Genomic DNA, 21,739 nt, shown 5'->3' with positions numbered 1-21,739 from the left:
GATAATTTAACTTAGAATGTGCAAGCTCTGACAGTAGTTTGTTTCTGACTGTGTCCAAACCCATTTTTACATATGCAGATGGATAGGACCATAGTGCTCTTTAGCAATCTTATTATTGACTATGGTTATCTGTGTGGCAAAGGTGAGATGCTGGCGTATCTGAGGTGGTGGTCCTGCTGGCAGTTGAGTCAATATAACGGCTTGCTGCTGCTGCAAGGCAGGATAGCTTTACTTTCACTCATCCTTACCCCTTTCCTGCTCCCTCATCTGGCTGTTTGGACATACCCCTTCTTGCTGACTGTGCTCATCTCTCTTTTCTAACCCAAAAGAAAACAGTCAATTTTTTTGGCTGGGTGTATATTCTGTTGAACTGGTTCACAGAGGGGTCTTGTAAGAGCCAGAGCCAACACGAGTAAGTGGCAGCAGCACGTGTCTGGAAGAGGGAGTAAAACCTCTCCATTTTTGGCAGTGGTGAACTGTTAATTCGCCTTTCTGCATCTTGTGAAACTGTATCCTTCCCTCCAGGGTGCTCACTGTCCAGTGGAACTCCTGTGCTCCGTTCCCATGTAAACCCTGATGTGACATGTTTTCCTTCCCTACATGAGTTAGAATCAGCACTTATCAAATTATGATCTCCAAGTAGTAAGTACTCTACAGCTGTTGTAAGGTGTCCTCTAAAGTGGTCAAACTTACACACTTGTCATTTCTACCTGAGGGCTCTGGAGCACAAGCAAACAAGGCTTGCTGTTGCCCAAAGATTTGGAAACCACTGCTGTGTGTTCACACTGTTCTGATTTGCCACTGCTTATGGCACTAAGCTACTGCTTAGAAGCTGCTCAGAAGAGTTACCCAGTACTGGATTAGCATGTGTTGTAACCTCAGTGCTGCTTATGACAGTTTTCAGTTCGAGTCAGACCCAACTGCATGCAGTTATGAGAATCTCAACCAAATACAGTCCACCCAGGGCTTAAAAAATGCGCTTTCTACTCTCATTTCAGTGGGCATGTAGAGGGTTGCTTGGTAGTAGCTGGGTGCCACACACCTCTGCACTTGGCAATTTTTCTCCAAGTCCTGTAGTCCAGGGCCGAGCAGGGTCTTGCACACAAATGAGGGCAGTGATTACCGCTCTGGTCTGCTGTCCTTATAGTTGTTACTATTCTCTGCCTGTCTTTTTCAGAAAGGTGTGAGAACAAATTGCCCAGTTCAGGTCTCTAAAGAGCGTACTTTCTTGCTTAAGGAAGAAAGCTAGTCTGCTGGAGGAGACATGACTTTCTTTCCCAGCAGCTCTACATGCTGCTAGGGAAGAAGAATAATAGGTAGAGGGAGTCTTTCCTTTCATTGCACAAGGAGGGCAAACTGACTTTTGGCAAGATATTAATTTTATGACATCAACCTGACATACCTGACTTGGAGAGAGCAGCATGGGTTTGGAGTAGCATCCGCTGTAGCAAAATTATGATAAATTTCCCAGTGTTGTGATGCTCTTACTTCCCACTGGCACTATTTCCATGAATGTTTGCCTGACTGATCAGCCAAGGGACTAGAAATGTCTCGAGCCCTGAGCTTCTGTTTATTCCCTTTACCAGGGCTGTGGTTTAAAATCTATAGTGTCTTGTTTCCTGCTGTTTCTATACCCATCCTTGGACTCTTTGCTCTGTTTAATGGAGGTATCCTTTGTACTAGATTTGTTAGATGTTTGTAAAATGGCAATGTGCGTGCTGTGTTTTGACCTAGCGCTTGTGGAGTAGCTGCATGCTGATGTAGCAGGAAGGGTCTGGTTCCTCAGATAGCTGGCTTGGCTGAGCCCCTCTTCCTGTAGGAATACAAGGGAGTTGGTATTTTGATCAGAGGCTTTGGCCCTGGGAAATTGTCCCTGAGGGGTCAGTTCAGTGGCTGCTTGTTTGGTTTTCATGAATATTTTTCTTTTGTTTTGGCAGAGGAGAGCATATCTTGTTGGACTTTTTTGAACATTGATCCCAGTTTCTAGAAACTTTCTGAGGGAAGCCAGCAGCAAATAAAAATTCTTATAGCATGCATGAGGAGGGTTAACTTACTATTTTGCACGCGTAAGGATAAATAGAGGACTAAAAAGGTTAGTGCATTGGTGACTAATATTTTTATTTTTAATTTTTTTTCCATCTAGGATGTTGGCTGAAATCCAGCCCAGGTCAGTACTGAGATGGTATTAGCTGCTTAGTCGCTCGTGTAAAATGTTTACGCTCACTCCAATCTGTTCCTTCCACCAAACTCAGCCAGGATGCCATTTCACTGTTGTTCAGTTTGAGTGTTGCCGTGTTTGAACAGAGCTAATGTCCTTTACTTTTGTCTGAGCCAAGTCGCTTCCCTCCCAGAGACAGTTAGGTCAATACTGGCCATTTGCTAATGCCTTTGTCTGGGACTTCCTGGAAATGCCTGAAGATGTATTTGCTGTCAGGCAGAGATCAGAAATAGATCTTGCACAAGAAGAGCCAGTCTAGGAGAGGGGACCATCAGAGGCTGTACTTACCCTCCTTGGAGACCAGAGCTGTTTCCAGTGCGGCAGTTGACACACAGGGAGAGAAATGGAGACTCTCTAATTTGTGCAGATTATTGTTCCCTGTAATCTTCCGCAGGGCTAACTATAACTACCTGTAGGAACACCAGTCTCTTTGCTTCCAAAAGGAGAGGATTCTGACAAAAGACTTGGTAGCAGGTGGAGCTTATAGCAGGCTGCAGATTCAGACTGAGAAATTCCAACTTACGTATTTTTAGTACAGGCCTGAGAGTCAGACTTGCTTTCTATTCTGATATAACGTGGACTTGCAATGTTATGTTGGGCTGTTCAGGGCTGCATATCAGTTCTCCATTTCTGAAAGGTAGATGATTTTTTTTGTCCTATCAAGGGGCTGTGAATGTTAGGGTGAGGATTCTGATTTGTGATCCTTGTTGGAATTCAGGTGCAGTGGCTGCAGACTTTACTGCCTATAGTTGCTCCAGGTCACAGCCTGTTATATCAATATAAAATGGAATACGTGGAGTTTTAGGTTTAGGGTGTGGAGCTGTCGACTGCTGTGACTGCAAAATGTGGCTGAAAATGGCTTCCACTTCTGCTATTAGTGCTGTAACTTGTGGGTGGGACAATCATCTGAGGACAGTACTACTTAAATCATGATGGTCTGAATCACTGGAGGTCATGAGTTGGAGTACTGAGTAAAGGCTGGTTAAGTCTGTGTGAAGCGTTTTACATATTACAAACTTTTCTTGTGCAATCTCTAACTTCTCTGTCCAGTAAACCAGAACCTGGCTTTGTGCTTTTAAACATTTTACAGGTGTTGAGATTAGCTCAGCCTGCTGCTTTTGCATGCGCTGTGTCACAGGATGTGCTGGAGCTGTGACTTGCAAACCCTTTACAAACTTTTCCTGACCCTCCTGAAGATTGTTCATAGAGCAGTGGAAGAATTTTTTGACTAAGCTTATCCATCTTTGGTAATTGTTTCCTGTTGTTGAGGACTCTGTTTGAGAGTACAGTGAATCTAGATAGAAAGGAACCATGCAAGGGATTATTTTCTCTTTTAGCTTCACACAACTGTGGGTTGTCTGTCTGTGAATCTCTGTACAAAGGCATTCAAGGCTTGTGTAGCTGGGGATCTGGCATTCTCAGAAGCCTTTGGTAGCTGTGAAACTGAAAACACTTACTTGTTTAGGAAGCTGGAACATCAATTCAGTTTAAGGCAGCAGGTCTTAGCATAGGGTGTTTTTTCCTGGCATGAGCTGTTTGCTGCTCAGGACTATAAACAGAGGGAAGTAAATATAAGATGTCTCTTTTCACTTCAAGTGTGGAGAAAGCCATGCTATAAAAAAAGAGGATGCTGTATACGACAGGAAATAACCCTTCCCTCCCCCGCCCGGCACTTTCTGGAAATGAGAAGTAAACGGGAGGACACACCTTTGGGAGGGAGCAGGCTCTGAAAACAGAGATGTCACAGTGCTGCTAGTAAGTTCAAGTACTCCTCTTGGAGGCAATATGTGAAGAATACAACAGCCGACTTAAGCTGGATTTGTATGGCCTTGCTTTGCTCTATGCTGTGCTTAGATCTTCAGTGCCCGTAAGAGTTTGTTCTTCCCGATGTTTCTGTTGACAGCTTCTGAATGCGATAGCCACGACAGTGGAGTGGACAGCTTAGGTTAATTTGAGGAACTTGAAAAGGCTACACTTGGTTTAGCATCTTGTCGGCTGATAAGCAAAAGAAACCACGTTCAAACCATGTTTTCTTTGGAAATTGGTCTGGTAACCCTACTGCGGTTTTTTTGGAGCATCAGGTACATCCCTTCTGAAAGGAGATGGTACTTAAATCACAAATCACTTCCACTGTGAGCATGCTCAGCAAACCTATAACATATTGAGGAGTATTTCTCTCTGACCATGTAAGCAGTTATGTGCCTTGTGAGACTTGACTTCTGTTATCTCAGCCGTCTAATGAACTGTTCGGAGGTAGCGGAAAGGGGATGAAAGTTTTTCTAAGGAAGCTGGAGGAAGGCAGAATGACTATGCGTTTCTCTTTTGTAGGTGGTGGTTCATTTCTCTCAGCCAGCTTCAGCTGGGGTCTAATTTAGTGTTCAAGAGCTAAGTGGAAAAATTCTGGTCCTACAGGAAAATCTTTTGTGGTTCCTTCACACAGCTTGGACTGTAGGCCAGAGGGTGCTGTGGATTTGTGTTGTTTCATCCAGGAAACTGTGCTGACTCAGATCTTTGAGGCAGTGCCTCTCAGCCTGCGTGCTGCGTTGATGATCCCATGCCCTGTGGGTCTGGTTAAGATTAGGTTACCTTCCTGCCAACTCGGTGGTGTGAACGGAGCCAGCAGTTGAAGGATTTCCCAGCCTGTTGCATCAAAGATGACGAGGTGGATCTGAGATGTTCACTCAAGGAATGGGGCTGTGATTCCCAGGGGCTGCTGGTGTCATGCTGCAGACTGGTCAGCTGGTTTCGTACAGTGTCTCTGTGCCCTTGAAAGCCTTGCTGCTGGGTTACATGGGAACTAGCTGACCCCTCGTGATGCTGGCACTCTAGCACCCTCACCGTGCTGACAAATACACCGTTGCTGAGGTTACAGGGCAGGTCTGAGTTTCAGTGAAATGCTTGTGTTAATTTGAAAGGAAGTGGTGTGGCCAGTTCCAGGACGGGTCTCACAGTGACCTGTATGGTTTTCCAGCACATGTACAAATAGCCCTCTTGCCCCTCAGAGGGATCTGGTGGAAGGTCTGAGCTCACGTGATGGCTTCTATTGGGTTTTTGTACCATACAAAGTTGGCTCATCTTCAGAGTTTTATGGTCAGGAGTAGTCTCTGTCAAAAGCTAACTCTTAAGCTCAGTGGCACAAATGAGATAGTACCGGTAGGTACATAATGTATGCAGCCCTATTGATTGAGCCATATCACAATTCTGGGGCTGCAAAGCCAAAATGAAATGTCAGTGTAGGCTCAGGTGGAAGTGGTTGGTAGTGGTGAGGGATGTCACCAGAATTTAAGAGCATTTCAGTTTGTGCTGTCTGCTCCCTTTTCAGGCTGCAGTTTTTCTGGTCTGCATCTGAGATGCAGATTAATTATGGGAATCAGACAGGAGGATGGGTGATTTCTTTCAACTAATGGCAGGATGGGGCTGGATTTTACAGTTTGTGTCCTGGCCTGAGTTTTGGAGGTAAAAGTACAGTATTTCCTATTCAAAGCAGAAGTTTTATTCACTCAGACAAGGGTTAAATTCTGGCATTGGTCTCTCTAAAATATTTCCTAAAAGCTGCTGAAGTCATAGAGTGGCTGGAGCTATGCTTCCAAGAAATGTAACGAGTTTATCTAAAAAACCCAAACCAACCAGCAAACTTTTACTGGATTAGTAAGTTGAATTAGTTCAGAAAGTGTCTGGTGATCAGCAGGGTGAGTTCCAGGAACAGCATGGGTTTGCATGCTGGGGGAAGAGGGGATCGCTGGGCCCTTCCCTTATGCTGGCAGCATGTGGTGGTGTCAGCTCTGCTGAAACTACAGCCAGAACACTCAAAGGGTTTACATTTCATCTCCAAATATGCAGTGAGTAGTTACTGATAAACAGTTACTGAAATTGCTTTAAACAGGCTGTCGTTGCACACTCTTTTACAACCCCGTGCTTGGGGTGGTAGTAGTGTCTGTTAGTTGTGACCAGTTAGTTGGCCACAAGCTCTGGATTAAAGTCTCCAGCTTGGGTCTCAGTGGTTGGGACAGGAAGCCACAATCATTGTTGCAGCTGATCATGTAGACCACATCTCACAGTGCAGTGTCTTGTCTTTGTTTAGACATTTGCTGATAGTGGTCAGAGCTGGGTGCCTGGGCTGTTGTACTGGGGAAAGCTGACTGGTTTGGCTGTCCGTATTCGAGTTATGGCATAGATAGTATTCATGGTGGCTGCCATCATGTGATTTTGAAAGCAGTTCTGTTTGTCACGGGATGAATTCTTGTTTAGTTTGTCTCTGCATCCTGGTGTAGCTAGGCATAACAGCTACTAGATGGTTGCCTTTACTGTTAAGCTTTTCTGAAGCACCCACACAACTTTGTAAATCAGTGCCACAAATGCATAGTCTTGCTTATTCTAAGGGGCGGTATTGGTTTCAAAGAACAGAGAAGCTGCAAGGATTTCATGGATATTGTCTTCTGTTGGAGTTCACCATACCACGTATTGATACTAGTCTGGACACTCTTTTTATTAAGCAGTGACACAAGGCATGACTTGCACTAATACCTTGATAATGAGAAAGCGCAGGGCTTCGAATAAACATCAGTCACTGGAATACATTAAAGAAATAGCTGAGTGATTTTTTTTTTTTTTTTTTTTTTTTGACCATGTCATCTGAACTTCCTCTAGGCAGGTCTAGACAATGTGAAGTAAAAATACCAGTGGCTGCTCTGTACTGGTACTTCAGCAGTTGTTAGGTCTGGCAAATTACTTATCTGATGTGCCTTTAATTTTTCTGTATCTTAAATAACAATCTGTCCCTGCTTCACAAGAGAGCTGAGCGCTGTTATGTGTCCTGTATTCTAACCATCTTCTCAACATATTGGTTAAATTTTGGAAAACTTTTAAATGTCCCCTTCTCAAAATGTTTTAGAAAGTAAGCCAAACTATTTTACGTGCTTTCTATATATGTGAACCAGAGAGCTTCAGGATTCTAAGAGCATCTAATTGCACTTTGAATTTTTAAGGCCTCATTTTGAATGTAGTCTTTGTATTTCATTGTTTTGTAGTCTCTGATCTTTTTGCATTTAAAAACATTGATAAGAATATAATGCCTTAAGAACCTGTTACTACATCTCTTTTACCTGGAAGTCAATGCATGCATTCACCTGCTTGTTCATGGTTTTCCTATTTCTGATAATGCTCTTCCATTTTGCTGAGAAAAGTCAAAACTGCTGTTAAAAGGGAATTCCTGTCGTCAGTGTTGCTCTTTGGGGCTCCCCACCCCTTCCAGACTCAAACTCGAGGGCAGTGAGAAGCCCTATAGCAAGGCTCCAACAAATCTTTTTGATGCAGCTCTTCTAGAGCATTGCAAATGTTTCTTTTGAAAGGCTATTTAATAGGATAAATATACCCAAGCTCCCCATTCCTCTGCAGTTACTCACAATGTAAAACTGTCTTGCCAGGGATTGGGTTACCGCCCCAAGCTGTCTCCCTATATGTGAGCTGGAGTTGCATTTACTCCTGGAGGTGGGGGAGAGAAGACTTATTTGAACCTAATGAGATTTTTAAAGTTTGGATTCAGAGATTTTGCAAAGAGGCTGCTCAGATGAGTCTGCAAGCTCAGGGTTCAGTTCTGGAGATGCAATTCCCCTCGTTCTTTTAGGGGACAGCAAAAATCAAGGATTTGAATTCAGCATCTTACAGGTATTAAGAAAAAAGGGCTGGAGAATGGTGTGTCATTCTGCAAATGAGGGGTCTGCAATTTGTCTTACGCTGAGTGAGACATGATTATCATGTAAAGTCTGTGTCCTCATTTAGACCTGCCCTTACGGCCATCTTGCTTTTTATTTCCATTTGCCAGTCATCTGGGAATCTTCTGCTGCCTAAGCCAGGAAAACCTGTAGCAGTTCTAGTTATTTGGGCAAACAGGGATGTGGGGAAGAAGAGGGGAGATGCAGACACCTGTTCTCTGCAGCTGCATTAGAGGAAATACTGTAGTTTGTGCTCAGACATCTCATCCTGATTACCCAGTGTGCTGTGTCTGGGCTGTCGGGGACATGTGGCAGTAGAGGTGCTGGGGGAGATGGGACTCTGGCTGAACACTGAAGACGTTTGCTCTGTGTGGTAGCTGGATGAAGAATCCTGTCTCCAGTGTCGCTCACTTTCCAGATGTCCCATGCAAGAAGCAGATTTACAGGCAATGTGCGGTTTGATGGATGTGCAGATGTGGCTTTCAGCTGTTGAAAATGAAAGGCTGATATCTGAGGCATTTGAAGTATCTTGCCTCAGTTATGCTTCCATTTCCTCCCCAGCAGTAGATGAGATAGAAGAAAATTTGACCACCGTCCTTTTGATCTACTTACTATATTGATAATGCTCTGATTTGCTGTGTCAGCATGGCTTAATAGCTCATCCTCAGTTGTTGAGAGAGATGAACTGCATATGGAAATCTGAGGTAGTTTTCTCTCTTCTGGTGCTAATGCTGTCATCTTTGAGCTGACTGAGTATGCTGTGTCTCTCTAGCCCTCACAGAGGCTGGAGTTACGCTTGACACTCAGTAGTAGAAGGCTCCTCCTTTACAGAGGAAAGCAAATTTAGATTTCTCTGAATTGCCTCACTTGAAAAAAAAAAAAAAATCCTAGACTGCTTATGTATAGTGGAAAACTATTTACTGCTTGAGGAAAAATTAGCATTAAAATGCTGCTTGATGCCAGTTGGCAAATGTGAATTTGTCCATGCCTTGTCACACAGGTTTTTCCAGACCTAGTTCATGATGTGTTCTGCTTCACTGTGCCACCTTAATCCAGGAGCATTTTTGAGATGCACAGAAGGCACAGGAAGAGGGGAATGAACAAAGTATGTTTTGACATACGGGAAGATACATGTAAATACCTTTATTTTATTTTATTTTTAATAACTTCACTCTGTCTATTTAAGGGGGCTGAGTGCGGCTCAGATTTATAGAAAAGGAGGTTGATGTGTGCATCAGTACAAAGGGGCCCCCGTGTTATCCATTCCTGTTCTGTACCTCAGAACTGCGTTGTGATCCCTAGGCTGGCATTACTGCTCTTTATCAGACAAACCTGCGATATGGGAAGCTGAAGAATGTGCCCCTGCGGCTGAACATGAGGCTGTTTCTGCTGGAGGATACTGCATTTGCAGGACAGCGAGTGCTGACACGCAGCGATGGCGAAGGAGCCTGCGTCGGAGCCCCTGGAATGCGTGAGCTGTTCCTCGGCCTGACAGAGGTGTGGGCTGGGGAGATAGCGCAGGAATGTGCAGTATATAACTTGAGAGATGATTACTCTTTTCAGTGCAGCTTGAAGTGGTAAATGGGACTTACCCTAAGGTATTGTCCTGCTCTTTCGTCTTGCTGATTTTCTTGGTAAAAGGGATTTCATCTTGGTTCAATGCCTTGGATGTCAGCTTGAGAGTTCTTGTCCCAAGCTGTCTAAATGACTAGCAGAGCTTTGGCAGATGCTGGGAACTACCTTGAAGCAATGCAGTTGGTATTAAGGGCCACTCATACATATCTAATCTATATGCAGAGCTGTGTGTGGGATTTGAAGACCAGAATCCCAAGGACCTCATACTTAATAGTGATTTTTTGCAAAAGGGAGGGAAGGGAGAGAGGGGCAAACTAATGCACCTGGACCTCCAGATGTCTTGGAGTGCTTTATAGCAGTAAAGATATCAAATGTGATATCATTCTTTAACTGTCCCTCCTCCACAGGAAAATCTGTGTAGAAAAACCACTTGAATGTGAACACAAATGTTCTCCCATACTGGGGAGGATGTGGTTTGACTAGCCCTCTGGCCTGAATGTGATTTCAATTGAGCATGTAATTTTTGCGTTGCCCAGTGGAGGGAGGAGGACTCTCTCCTTCTGTGCCTCTGTCTTATGTTTGCGTGCAGCTTTACCAGGTGCTTGGCCAAGTTACCTGAGCCTGTGGAGTACCCAGGCATGCACATGTTGAGATGCACTGTGCTGCAGTGGACAGTGAGCTCGCGTTTTATCAGCTGTGTGACTGCATCAGCATAATGATGACAAGCAGCAGCGTCTGGGTCGGTGGTGTTTTAGCAAGTATCCCTCACTCTTCCACACCCCACTGAGCAGCACACTGTTAATAGAGTGGAAGATACAAATTTCTATATGCACAGCCCATGCCTGTGGGTAGGCTGAGCCCTGCTGAGTCTTTGGAAACTGGACTGTGTGATTCCACTCCATCCACATGTCTGTGAGTTGACATTTTGTCTGTGGGTTGTGTTAGTAGCTTCTTGTAGGGGTGAGAGTGGAAGGGGGGGTGATCCTATGGAGGAGCAATGGCTTGAAGATCTAGTATAACCCTGTCTGTTTTACTTTATTGCTACAAAATGGTTAAATCTATCCTCTAGAGATAAATGAATCTCTGATCTTTTAACCTTGGGAGAGTCTGCCTCTTAGAGCTGTGTCTGTAGTATTTTAGAGAGTATTGTGGGAGCAGTAAAACTGTGGTGAGGTCAGTGTGTGTGGGTGTTTCTGGAGTACTGGGTGATAACCACTGAGATGCTGCAGCATGTGCTGGTGTGAAGATGCACATCTCCGTGGGGAGGTGCAGCACACGTGGCACCCGCGGAAAGTTTCTGTGTGCCTAAAATAGGGACAGGTTCCCGACTCTGCGGGGATGAACAAGTAAGGTGAAGTTACTGCCAAGTTAGCCATTGCTGTCAGGCTTCATCTTTCTGTCCATGTAAGGATGTAGTGGTGCCCTCTGATGGCTGGTGGTTGTGTGAACTGGTCTGCGTCAGTGCGTTAGGATGATCCCGTCAACTGCTTCCTACGGGTTGGGAGGGACTAACTGGTTGATTTACACCTCCTGCAGCACTGTCCCTCAGGAGTCGCCTTGGGAAGGAACACTTCATTACCCAATAAATCGATCGAACCTTTCATATTTCTATTTAAGTGTTTAATATTCTATTTAAGGAGCGGTCACTCTGGTGCGCTCAATCCTGTAACGTGAGGTGCAGCACTGCACAAGGCACAGCATCTTTGTTGCAGTTCATCAGGTTACAGCTGTCTGGTCCCTTTTGCAAAAGAAAGAGAGCGAGCGATGCATCTTTTTTCCATCAATAAATCTGCCTTCTTTTCCCTCATCTCTTCTCTCATGTTGTTTTCTGGTAGTGTTAAAAAGTTGCATGAATCCTAAATGAATGCACAGTGCTTTGGGACCTCGTGGGCTGAGGTGCTGCATGGAAAAAAAAAAATGTTAATCCCCTTGATTGGGTTTTGAATAACGGCCTCGAGTTGGTCTCTGGACTGCAAAAGTCCTTAGGCTGACCTCCAAGGGAGCGCTTTGCAGCCTGTGCCTGTGGGTTGCAGAGCTGCTTTGCTCTTGCAGGGTGAAGCCCCGCAAGGTGGGGTGGACTGAGTGGGCACTGTGCCACCACCGCTCTCGCCCTGCCCTCCTCGGGGCAGTTCTGCTGCCGTTGTTGGACCCTTTGAATGGACACAACTTCCCAGTCCAGCAAAACTTCAGAGAACTGTGGTTGCTGATGGGATTGGATCGGAGAACAGTTTGTGTGGCTGGAAGCAGCAACGAGGATGGACGCGAATGGGGAAGACCTTCCCTCGGTCGTGGCTGTGAGCTTGGAGGGAGCAACTGGGGCGTGAGGAAGGGTGGACCCGGGGTTTGCAGAACATGGGGGCGAGCAAGCACACGGAGAGGTCCTTTGCCACCCGTAAACCGGTGTGCGAGCGCCTGTCCTGCTCCTGACTTGCTCCTTTTCCTGTCCCGCCGGGTGGGGTGGTGCCTTCGTGCAGCTGCTTCGGTATCAGTTGTAAAGTTGAAGTGCAGTTTGAGTAACCGAGTGATTCCTCTCCAGCCTTTTCTCCTCCCTCCGCTTCCCGTTCCTCAGCTCTGCCTTGTTTGCTCAAGTCAGGAAGGGGGAGGGTATGGGGGAAGTTAATCATTAAACTGTAATATCTTCTCCTTAACTCCTTCACAACCTGGGGGCAGAGTGCTCCTGGTATTTCCAGACCCCCCCTTCTTCTGCAGACTTGTAAAAGTAAACCAGTAAATCTAGCTGAACTCGCTTCTGTGCCGTTAGTAAAAAGCAGTGGATTTCTGTCCGATGGTTCATTCAGCAGAGTGCTGAGCCGAGGAGGTGAATTTTGTGGCGAGATGGTTACATCCGCCTGTCCTGCAGTGAAGGCTAGGGGTGGAGGGTGGAAAATGGTTTGGGTCCCCTCTGCAGGGCTGGCGGAGCCCAGCACCCTCATGGGATTTTCACTTCCTGGTGGAGTTTGATTTGCCTTTGTCATTGGTGGGGAGAAGCAAAAACCACACCTTCTGGGATAGCACTTCTCTTGGAGGTTGTGTGCACGAAACTTCCAGTCATAGGACCTGCCTGATTGAAGGAATTGCAGCTCTTCAGCAGTTCCCTTGAGGTATGTGCCTTTCAGTCTGGAATCCACCAGCTGTTCTTTTGCTTAAAAAGAGGATTAAGTTCATTTTTCCCCAGCTGCAGAAAGCTTGTATCCCTTCAGAGAATCTGCTTCTGGGGTGTTTTGGCCCCTCTAGGAAGATGCCTGTGGCTTAAATGATTTGGAGCATCTTTTTGACTAAATGAGAGGTGTACAGAGTTAATTTAACGCAGTATTTAATTTGCTAATGGCTGTATTCTGTTCTCTGAGGGCAGGACTGCTTTTTTTTTTTTTGTGATGCTTTGGTTTGTCGAAGAGAGTGAATATAAAAGCGGCACCTTTCTCGTCTTGTAATGCAATAATACTGTCCTCCATTTGACCCTTTAATATCTTTTCTTGAAGGGTTGCTAAGTGCATTGGCTGATGTGGTCTGCTCTGCTCAGGAAGTGGCTTTGAGCTGGCAGGTGCCTGCCCTCTTCGAGCCGGTGGTAGGCAGCCATTAGGGTGAGCAGTTGCTCGGTTGCTATTCTGGTGCCACCTGATAACTTCAGCTCCTTGTGACCCTGGTGGAGGATACTGCAGGATGGCTACGCTCAGGCTGAGCCCTCACACCCCAAACCTGAGTATCAAGTACCTGCTGTGTGCGGGAGGAGAAAGACAAATCCTGCTGAGGCTGCCTGAAGACAGTTGGGTCTGCGTGGAGGGGAGGGAGATCCGGGGGGTTTCTGAGAGCCTCCTCTACTAACCGTGCCAAAGTTGCGTTACTGTTGTCTGGCTGAATTCCACATCTCCAAAGGGGCCTGCCAGGTATGTCCTGATGCTCTTATAATGGAGAGTGCGGATGTCCCTAGCGAACCGGCTCCTCTCTAATAGTCTTAAAGAGGTGTGCACTAGAGCTTGCTGCCCCAGTGGAAAGCTGGGCACCCGGCCAGTGAGGCTTTCTTTAGAAAGTGAGTACAGTGCAGACCTGCAGTCGCTCGCTGGAGTTTCCCCCACCAGGGACTGCAGTGGGCTCGGCAGGGTGGGTTCACAGGGCAGAAGGTCCCACAAGTCAGGATTTGCCTGTGAGTCACTGCAGAGGAGTGCAGGGTTGGGAATGAGCAGAGGATAGTTTGCAGGGAGAAATCCAGAAAGGTGGGAATGCCATTTCATGCCCCATCTCTGAGGGAGAGCATTTTTCCTGCTTTAAGATTTCTGAGAGGTGCTAACTGTGTGACGTGGGTTCCTCTGCCTGGCATGAGTGATGGTGTTTCTAGCTGGTGGAAGTTTTTCTTCTCTTCAGGAATTTGTGAGCAGTCTCCACCCAGCAAGCTGAGAATTGTTTCCAGGAGAAGAAATGGCGTTTACCTGGCAGCCTCTGGAAACTAGTTAACTGTTTGTACTGAGAGGGATTTTTGTTAGGAAAACTGAAACACGTACTCCTGCTGCACCGATGGACTAATTTGAAAGTTTCATGCTTCTTCCACTACCTTTAGACTCTGGAGAAAACCCCTCCCGAGATCTTGTTTCCTGCAGAAAGCAGTGCCTGCGGCCACAGTAAATGACTCTGTGATGATGATGTGGGGCCTGTAATTAGTCTGTGTCAATATCCTGTTGCGAGTTGATCTCTGGGCAGGTTTCTCCTAGGTTCCTCTTCTGCACAGTGCAGTGAGAGTACAGGTCCCTGTTGTTAGGTGGTTTTCCAGTTAAGACAAAAATCTGACACTGACACAGTTTTTCTGGCTGCTTTGTTACCTTTTGGTGTTTTCTTTGTGCTAGAAGTTTGATTAACCTGTTCAGTCCTGGGCTGCAGTAATGTTTTTCAGGGCATTTAGTAGATCACCCTAGAAGAAAAGTCTTCCCAAAGACCTTCTGATACAGATATCCTGAATGAGATGAAAGAGAAAAAGCTGTAGTTCAGGATTTTACCTTCTCCCCCCCCCCCCCCCCCCCCCCTTTCTTTCCTGCAGACGCCTTACTGGCAGACCTGGAATCCACCACCTCACATATCTCCAAACGACCAGTGTTTCTGACAGAGGAAACACCTTACTCCTATCCAACTGGAAACCACACGTACCAGGAGATTGCTGTGCCACCTCCAGTGCCCCCACCACCTTCCAATGAGGCCCTGAATGGCACTGTGATTGACCCCTTAGACCAGTGGCAACCCAACGTACCCAGATACGTCCACCAGCAAGTAAGTGAATGTGTGTGGATGGGGAGGGTGCATGCTTGTTTTGTTGGGGCAGTATCTCTGAAGGAAGTAGACGAGGGGAGGGAATAGCAAGAAGTGAGGATGAGTTTGGCTATGAACAATGGGGAAATGGGGGGGAGGTGTGGGTTTTTAATAGAACTAACTGGTTGGAGCAAATGGCAAAAAAGAATTTGAAATCCCTTGTCATTGTTCCAACAAAATGGTGGTGTGATGAGATTAGTGTTAGTCATCTGTCTTGTAGCCTATGGAAAGCAGACTGGGGGTTTCCAGCACACATCTGCGACTCATAGGCAAATCTGAAGCAAGTGGAGAACGGTTTTTTTTGTGGTGTAGTTCATCTGATAGAAGCTGGCTTGGCTATATAGCAGATCTTTTTTTTCTTCTGCTGGGCTTTGTTCTGCCCTGTCCATGTGTGGGGTTGCAATGCAGCAGTGTATGTATTCACTTTGTGTTCTCTGTTTCCAATGCAAATCTTGTTTCCACAGCCGCAGTCCCAGTCTCCTATATACAGCTCTAGTGCCAAAAGCTCCAGTGCCTCTGTTCCTAGAGACGGGCTCAGCTCTCCTTCTCCTCGTGCCAGTGAAGAGGAACACGTCTACAGGTATCTTGTCCCTGTTAAGAGATAAGCCTGACTCACAACTTGAGCCTGCTGTGGCTCAAGCTGCCTTCTGTAAGTGGAAACAAACACTGCTCCCTGTGTATGTTATGTTGCCTTGTGTCGGTTTTAATTACTTCTTTTGTAAGAGGCCACTGTAACTTTCATGCTCACTTCAAACCTGACCTTTGGTTTGCTCAGCTGCGGAAGAGGTTAAGGATCCAGCAGACAGAACAGGATCTGGATTGTGTTGTGAAGGATACGATTCAGAGACAAGTGACAAATCCATCCCCTAGTTAAGCAGCACAAAAGTTCTTTAGGAGGTGGGTGGCCTTTGGGTCAGTTAACCCAGGGAGCTCAGTTACCTGTGGCCTAGCAGGATGTGCAATGACTTGAATTTTCAAGTAAATTCGAACTTCTTAAAACTTTCATCTCAGTAGATGATAGATAACTAGTTTATACTTGCAACGGCAGCTGCTCTTACACTGGGAGGTTGGAGGAGTAGCCTGTACAGTAGGACAGACTTTTTTTGCTGATATGGGGATGAGTGAGGAAGAGGCTGTCAGAACTTCATCTCTGATGGCTCCCTACAATGTACTCTGTCCTGGGAACCTTTTTACAGTGTGGAGACTGGTGTTTCTCTGGTGTCGTGTTCTAACCATGCCTAGCTCCTTCTGCTGAGCAGGAGGTTGCTTTCAACCAGAACTAATTCTGGGTGGAGGCAGGCATATCCAGAGATGGCCCAATGGAGGCAGTAATTGCAATTTTTTCAGATGGCTGCATGCAATTAGTACAAAATGGAGGTAATTACAGCCATAAGTCCTCCTGTACAAGGGTCTGGCATGGCTTGGTTCTGGTATGAATTGTAGCTTGTGTGCTTGGGTCGGGATGAAGTATGCCCTCGTCAGATTGCATTTGTGGATATTCCACCCCCCACCCCCCCGCCCCAGTCTGAAGAGAAGGATAATAACTGCCCTTATGGAATTTCATAATTGTCACTGGTGGTATAGGTGTCAGAGTACTAAAGCCTGTTACATATTAACTTTCTGAGCATAATGTGGTAGTGTGCACAAGACAGAAGTTCCCATTTTGGATTTGGAAAGTATCTTTTTGATAGAATAAGAACCTCTAGAGCATTAGAAGTTATTTCTTCATTTGTAAAACTAGGAGAAAATCATTTCCCTGCCATTGATGATGGGAATTACAATGTAATTACTATAAAAATCACTGCATTCGTGCTAAGTTTTGCTTTGAAACAGTTTGCAGTTGTGTGTGGTAAATGGGATCATCCATATAGGATAAGCAATAATTACAGCCGGTGTTTTATACACACTTGTGCACAGGTAAACTTCTTGCAGGGCTTGTGTATTTAACACGGTAGAAAATAGTTTCAAATAACTTTCTTATAAGTTGATTAGAGTTCCCCAAATTAAAGGTTTGAGGACTTGAAAAGAGACCTTGAGTGCTGCAAGAGGCTACCACATAACCTGCTGCTTTTGACTTTTTGTTGATAGCTTGAGGTTTGTACTTTGCCTCTTTCTCCAGCCTGTGCTAGCGCTGCATTCCCTTGCTTCAGGGGGGAGGTTTTTGCTGCTTGGTGTGATGTCAGCAGAAACAAGTAATTTTCCTGTATGTGAGCTAATGGTTCTGCTGCTGTTCTGTGCGTCTTGGATCTGCAGATGGGTTAACTCTTTGCTACAGGGCTGTGCAGCACACAGTCCTAAAATCTGAGGCCCTGTCCATCAATGCTATTTCTTTGTAACTCACAAGTGAAGATGTGGCTAAGCAGAGACTGTGTTGTAGTCATTTCACAAAGCACACATCTTTCCCCCAGAGCTAAAAGCATCAGCTTGAAAAGAATACAGTATATGGGTAAACTTTGTGAACTTAATGTAAGTTTCCCTCCATCCTTCTGCTGTATCTTGACATAGAAGTTTCACACTTCCCTTTTTATCTTTAGTTTCCCAAACAAGCAGAAGTCAGCAGAACCATCTCCCACAATGACCAGCTCCTCTCTGGGCAGCAACCTCTCAGAACTGGACAGACTTCTTCTGGAACTGAATGCTGTTCAACATAATCCTGCCAGTGGCTTCCCAGCAGGTAAGGAATAGCAAGACGTGTGGTATGAGTGGATAGTTTGATTCTCAAAATAGTAGCCTGCTTTTTCCTTCCAACATCCTTACTGAGGGAGACCCCTCCAGCCCCTGATCAAAGATTCATTTGGTATGGGTGGGATCTCTTGAGGTCTGTGGTGCAGCACCCTGCTCAAAGCAAGGCCAACTTCAGAATTGGCTCTAACTAAAGTTTCAAAGTTAGATTAGGTTGCTCAGACCCTTGTGCTGTTAAGTTCTGAATATCCTCAAAGATGGGTGTTTCACAAGATTTCTGGGCAATTTGTTGCTCTTGCCTGTGATTAGCATGTATGTATGGACCTAGGGGTCTGAATGGCTCTTTTCTCCTCCCCTTTCTTAAGATGAAGCCAGCAGAAGCCCATCGCTGCCCAGCGTGACTGGACCTCACTATGTCGTCCCAGAGAGCAGCAGCTCTGTGGGAGGGAAGGCTGCACCCCCTACAAAAGAAAAGCCAAAGCGAAATGGTGCACGTGGGATCGAAGATGTGCGTCCCAGTGTGGAGAGCCTGCTGGATGAGCTGGAGAGTTCTGTGCCAAGTCCAGTGTGAGTGGTGTTTTGGTGGTTGCTGGCTTGGGTGGGGTGGGACAGGCTCTTGTGGGAATAGTGACTGTAGTGTAGGGGCAGATGCTGCAGGAGAGTGGCAGACAGAAGATGGGCTTTGACTAAAGGGTCAGAAATCAAGCAGGCACATGAAGATGCTGGTGCTCTTTTATCTACTCCTGGATGAAAAAATACATAAGTCATGTTACGAGAACTGGATTGTTCAAACTCAGATTTATAGCTGATGACAAATACCCACTGTCTGACAAAATGAATGTTTGGTCATCGTCCATTTCTTAATGGATGGGGGTGTGTGTGTGTGTGCGTGTACACGCTCATGTTAGACTTGGCAGAGAGACAGGATGTGTGTGTGTTGTGGAAGCTGGGTCTGGGGGAGGGCTGGCCAGGGTGGGCAGTGCTGATGAAACTCATCATGCTGTGCTTGCTTGGGGGAGCAGGGGGACTTTCAGTCTAGGAGTGCTCTCCCAGGCTTAAACACACACTTTCCCCCCCCCCCCCTTTTTTTTTTCTTTCTTGTCAGCCCTGCAATCACTGTGAGCCAAGGTGAGGTGAGCAGCCCCCAGCGGGTCACCGCCAGTCAGCAGCAGACCCGTATATCTGCTTCTTCAGCCACACGAGAACTGGATGAGCTGATGGCATCTCTCTCTGACTTTAAGGTACCCTACCATGACAACTTAATGCTTCATCTTGTCCCTCCTCACCCCCAGATTCTCTTGCCTGTTAGCCCCATCTGCTGACTTTGGTCTCCAGAATGCCCTCTTTACCTCTCAGACTTGCTCTGAGAAGCTTCCTGTGGTGGTATTTGTGCTTTCTGAGTGCTGCTGTAGGTGTTCTCAACTGCTATAAATTCTCATCATTGGCAGGGTAAGGCAGTTCTGGGGTCTGTTTTTCCTTTGGTTCTGCAGTTTGTCTGTTTGCCAAAGATAATGAGCTTAGTTACTGCTCAGTACAGCATGAATTATTTGCTGTGCTACAACTTAACAAGAAGTAAGGGAGTGTGGGACACCAGTCTGCTTACTGACAGAGACCGGGCTCTTCTGTTCTGTGGGATGACCCTCCTCTTTGGAGTATATTTTTACCCTGATGTGCTTTCCCTGAGGAGGGTCTTCCAGGCATGTGGTGTGAACACTGAAGCCTTTGCATCAGACAGCTGGAGACTTCAAAGGTTTCCATCTTAAAACAGTATCTCTTATTCACCTCAAGGTGGGATTAAAGTCTGAGCTTCTTGTGGGGGCAGAGGATGGCAAATGCTATTCAGAATCTTGTTTGGAAATCAAGCTATTGTATTGGAAAAGAACTGCTACTTCTGTCACAAGTAGCACGTAAAAATCCCATAGTGGGATAAGCTCAGGAGTAACTTGCCCATGGTCATCTTGATATGTGAAGCACTTGGCATATGTACTTGGATAACTTGTTCTTTATTCATGTAGGTATGTTATCATTCTTGCACTAGATGATTAACTGTGGAGCTTATTTTCATGAGACTTCATTTACCCATAATCATAGCAAAATGAAAAATGTTTTCTTTTCTTACTTTCTACTTTCAGCTGCTTTGCTTATAGCCTTGCTGAATTACTCACTTGAATTTGTTCTGAGAGAGGTGGAGAAAGCAAATGTCTAATATATTCTCTTTGTTGTCATTGTTGGGTTTGCCTTTCTCACATACACATGCAAGTCTGCTTTCTAATCCTAAGAAGGTCCCTAACTCTCTGGTTTTTCCTCGTATGGAAGATTCTGCTGATGCTTGGTGTTTCTTGTCTGTGCTGAACTCTATCTCTTCCTACCGTGACTTTAGGTGGGGCAGCCAGAGCTGAGGAATGTTTTGTGAGGAGAGGTAGACTGGACATTCAGTGACAGCTTTGCTGTTAGTTGTTCTCTCTGTACCACCATTCATATGAGCACTTTTGATGTGTGCTGTGGGTTTCATGGAGGTCGTTACAATACCTGGAGTTCTGACGAAGTGCGTGAGTTCAGAACCCAGCAGTGAGCATGCACACTCTGAGGCACTTTGCTTGCCTTGCACTTGCTGGAATTGAATTCAGTCTGCCATTTCTGGCACATGTACTTCATTTTGTGAGAATCTAGGAGTTACTGTGTTCTCTAGACTTACTGTAGTGTGTATTTAGTCAATTGCAAATGTTGACACCTTAGTGTTGCCTTTTTCTCCATATTAGGTCCTAGGGTAGAGTGCAGGATATCCACAAGTGTCTGTTCAGTCTGGTTGAAAAACTGCACTGTTGTGAAGCTGGAGAGAGTTCCCACCTGCGCTGCTGGCATACCCTGCCTTGCTCCTTCCACGTGCAGTGGGAGCTGGAGCGCTATGGCCTCGTGCCCCTGCTGCTTTTATCAGGGCTCAGAAAACAAGCTCGGGGTGTGGTTGCTGCCACCAGCCTTTGCTCCTAGGTGAGCTCTTGGCAACTGAGAATGACCTTGCCCAGCACAGGTTTTCCTTGCAAGATACAAGGAGGGGACATTTTTAAGCGTGGGTGTTCAAATGCTTTACAGTCTTGAGAAAAGGCCTTAGAATCTTTGTGCAACTCCAATAAAACCTGCATGACAGAGACTAGCTGCTTTCTGTAATACTGCCCGCCTTCCTGGCTTAGTTTCTAGTTGAGCTCTGAGAGCAAACTGAAATGCAGCAAGATTTTAAGATTTGGGGTTTATAAACACAGCATTAGTATTTTTGCAAGGCATTGAGCTCATCTGTGTCTAAACATTCTTCCTGAAGCACAAAGAACATGGCTTCTGTGATCTTTTTCCTTTTGTTAATACTGTCATTTACTGTTTTTAACTGTTACTTTCCTTTTTACTGTCCTCTGGGTTGCTTCATTTTCCCTTCAGTCCTTTTTGTTTGTTTTTACCTCGTCTATTTGTGCCAACTTGTGGTAGCTTGTCTGTAAATATGTATTTCTAGTCTGTACCAGAGGCAGGATGTAAGGGAGAAAAGTGGAGTCTTTGCAAAGGTGAAAGATGAAAGGCTACCATTCAAGTACCAGATCTGTGTGTGGTTGCAAGAAATAGGACAGAAAAACTAAGTATGATGTGTAATTAGTTGGAGTTGCTACAACTAGAAGTTGCAGTAGATGGGGATGAGAGGAGTGGAGGCACTGATGTTTAATTTGCCTCATACGCCAGAGTAAAAGGTGCTGTTACAGACTGATACATTACCCTTTTATCATCTTTTTGCTCGCTTTAATGAGTTGCTCATTCTTTTTGCTTACAGCATTCATTTGATTTTGATTATCTAGCTCATCAGTCAGCAGGCACTGATATTACTTAATGCACTTGTTTTTTCCACCTCTGCCATTTCTGTGTAATATGATGCCTACTTACTGCATAGCTAGATGCTTGTATTTAGCTGTTGTATTACTGTTGAGTGTTTAACCATTGCTCTTATCTTGGAGCTAGTATGTTTTTAATATGCTGGAAATACTTGCTTTTGAGCACAATGTTAGTCTTGCCTTGAAAATGACTGGCTTCATTTTAGGAAGTCTGGAAACTAAGCGTGAACCACAGCATAAAACCAGGTTACTTTTACAGGTGCATCCAGCTTAGGCAAAATACAGGGGGAGAGCGATATTGGGAAATTCCCTCATTTTAACTACTGAATATACTTATTAGTCCTTTTCCTCTCTGCTGTCGCTGTGGGTCTTGCTGTGCTATTTGAGGGGAGGAG

At 45.5% G+C, this 21,739-nt stretch overlaps 1 protein-coding gene across 2 annotated transcripts in view; it reads left to right on the top strand.

Moving 5' to 3' along the window:
• The window catches only part of PXN (paxillin), a 47,800-nt gene that overhangs the window by 14,538 nt on the left and 11,523 nt on the right, over positions 1-21,739 (top strand). For both annotated transcript variants that reach the window (XM_050906842.1, XM_050906843.1), the window contains exons 2-6: positions 14,531-14,757; positions 15,261-15,376; positions 17,331-17,470; positions 17,844-18,045; positions 18,584-18,719. In XM_050906842.1, coding sequence (XP_050762799.1) covers positions 14,531-14,757; positions 15,261-15,376; positions 17,331-17,470; positions 17,844-18,045; positions 18,584-18,719 — 821 coding nt within the window. The remainder of the gene's footprint in view (positions 1-14,530; positions 14,758-15,260; positions 15,377-17,330; positions 17,471-17,843; positions 18,046-18,583; positions 18,720-21,739) is intronic.

The sequence above is a fragment of the Gymnogyps californianus genome, chromosome 16 (genome assembly GCF_018139145.2).
Source record: "Gymnogyps californianus isolate 813 chromosome 16, ASM1813914v2, whole genome shotgun sequence".
In the NCBI taxonomy this organism is placed as follows: Eukaryota; Metazoa; Chordata; class Aves; order Accipitriformes; family Cathartidae; genus Gymnogyps; species Gymnogyps californianus.
This window is presented reverse-complemented; position numbering and strand designations above follow the sequence as displayed.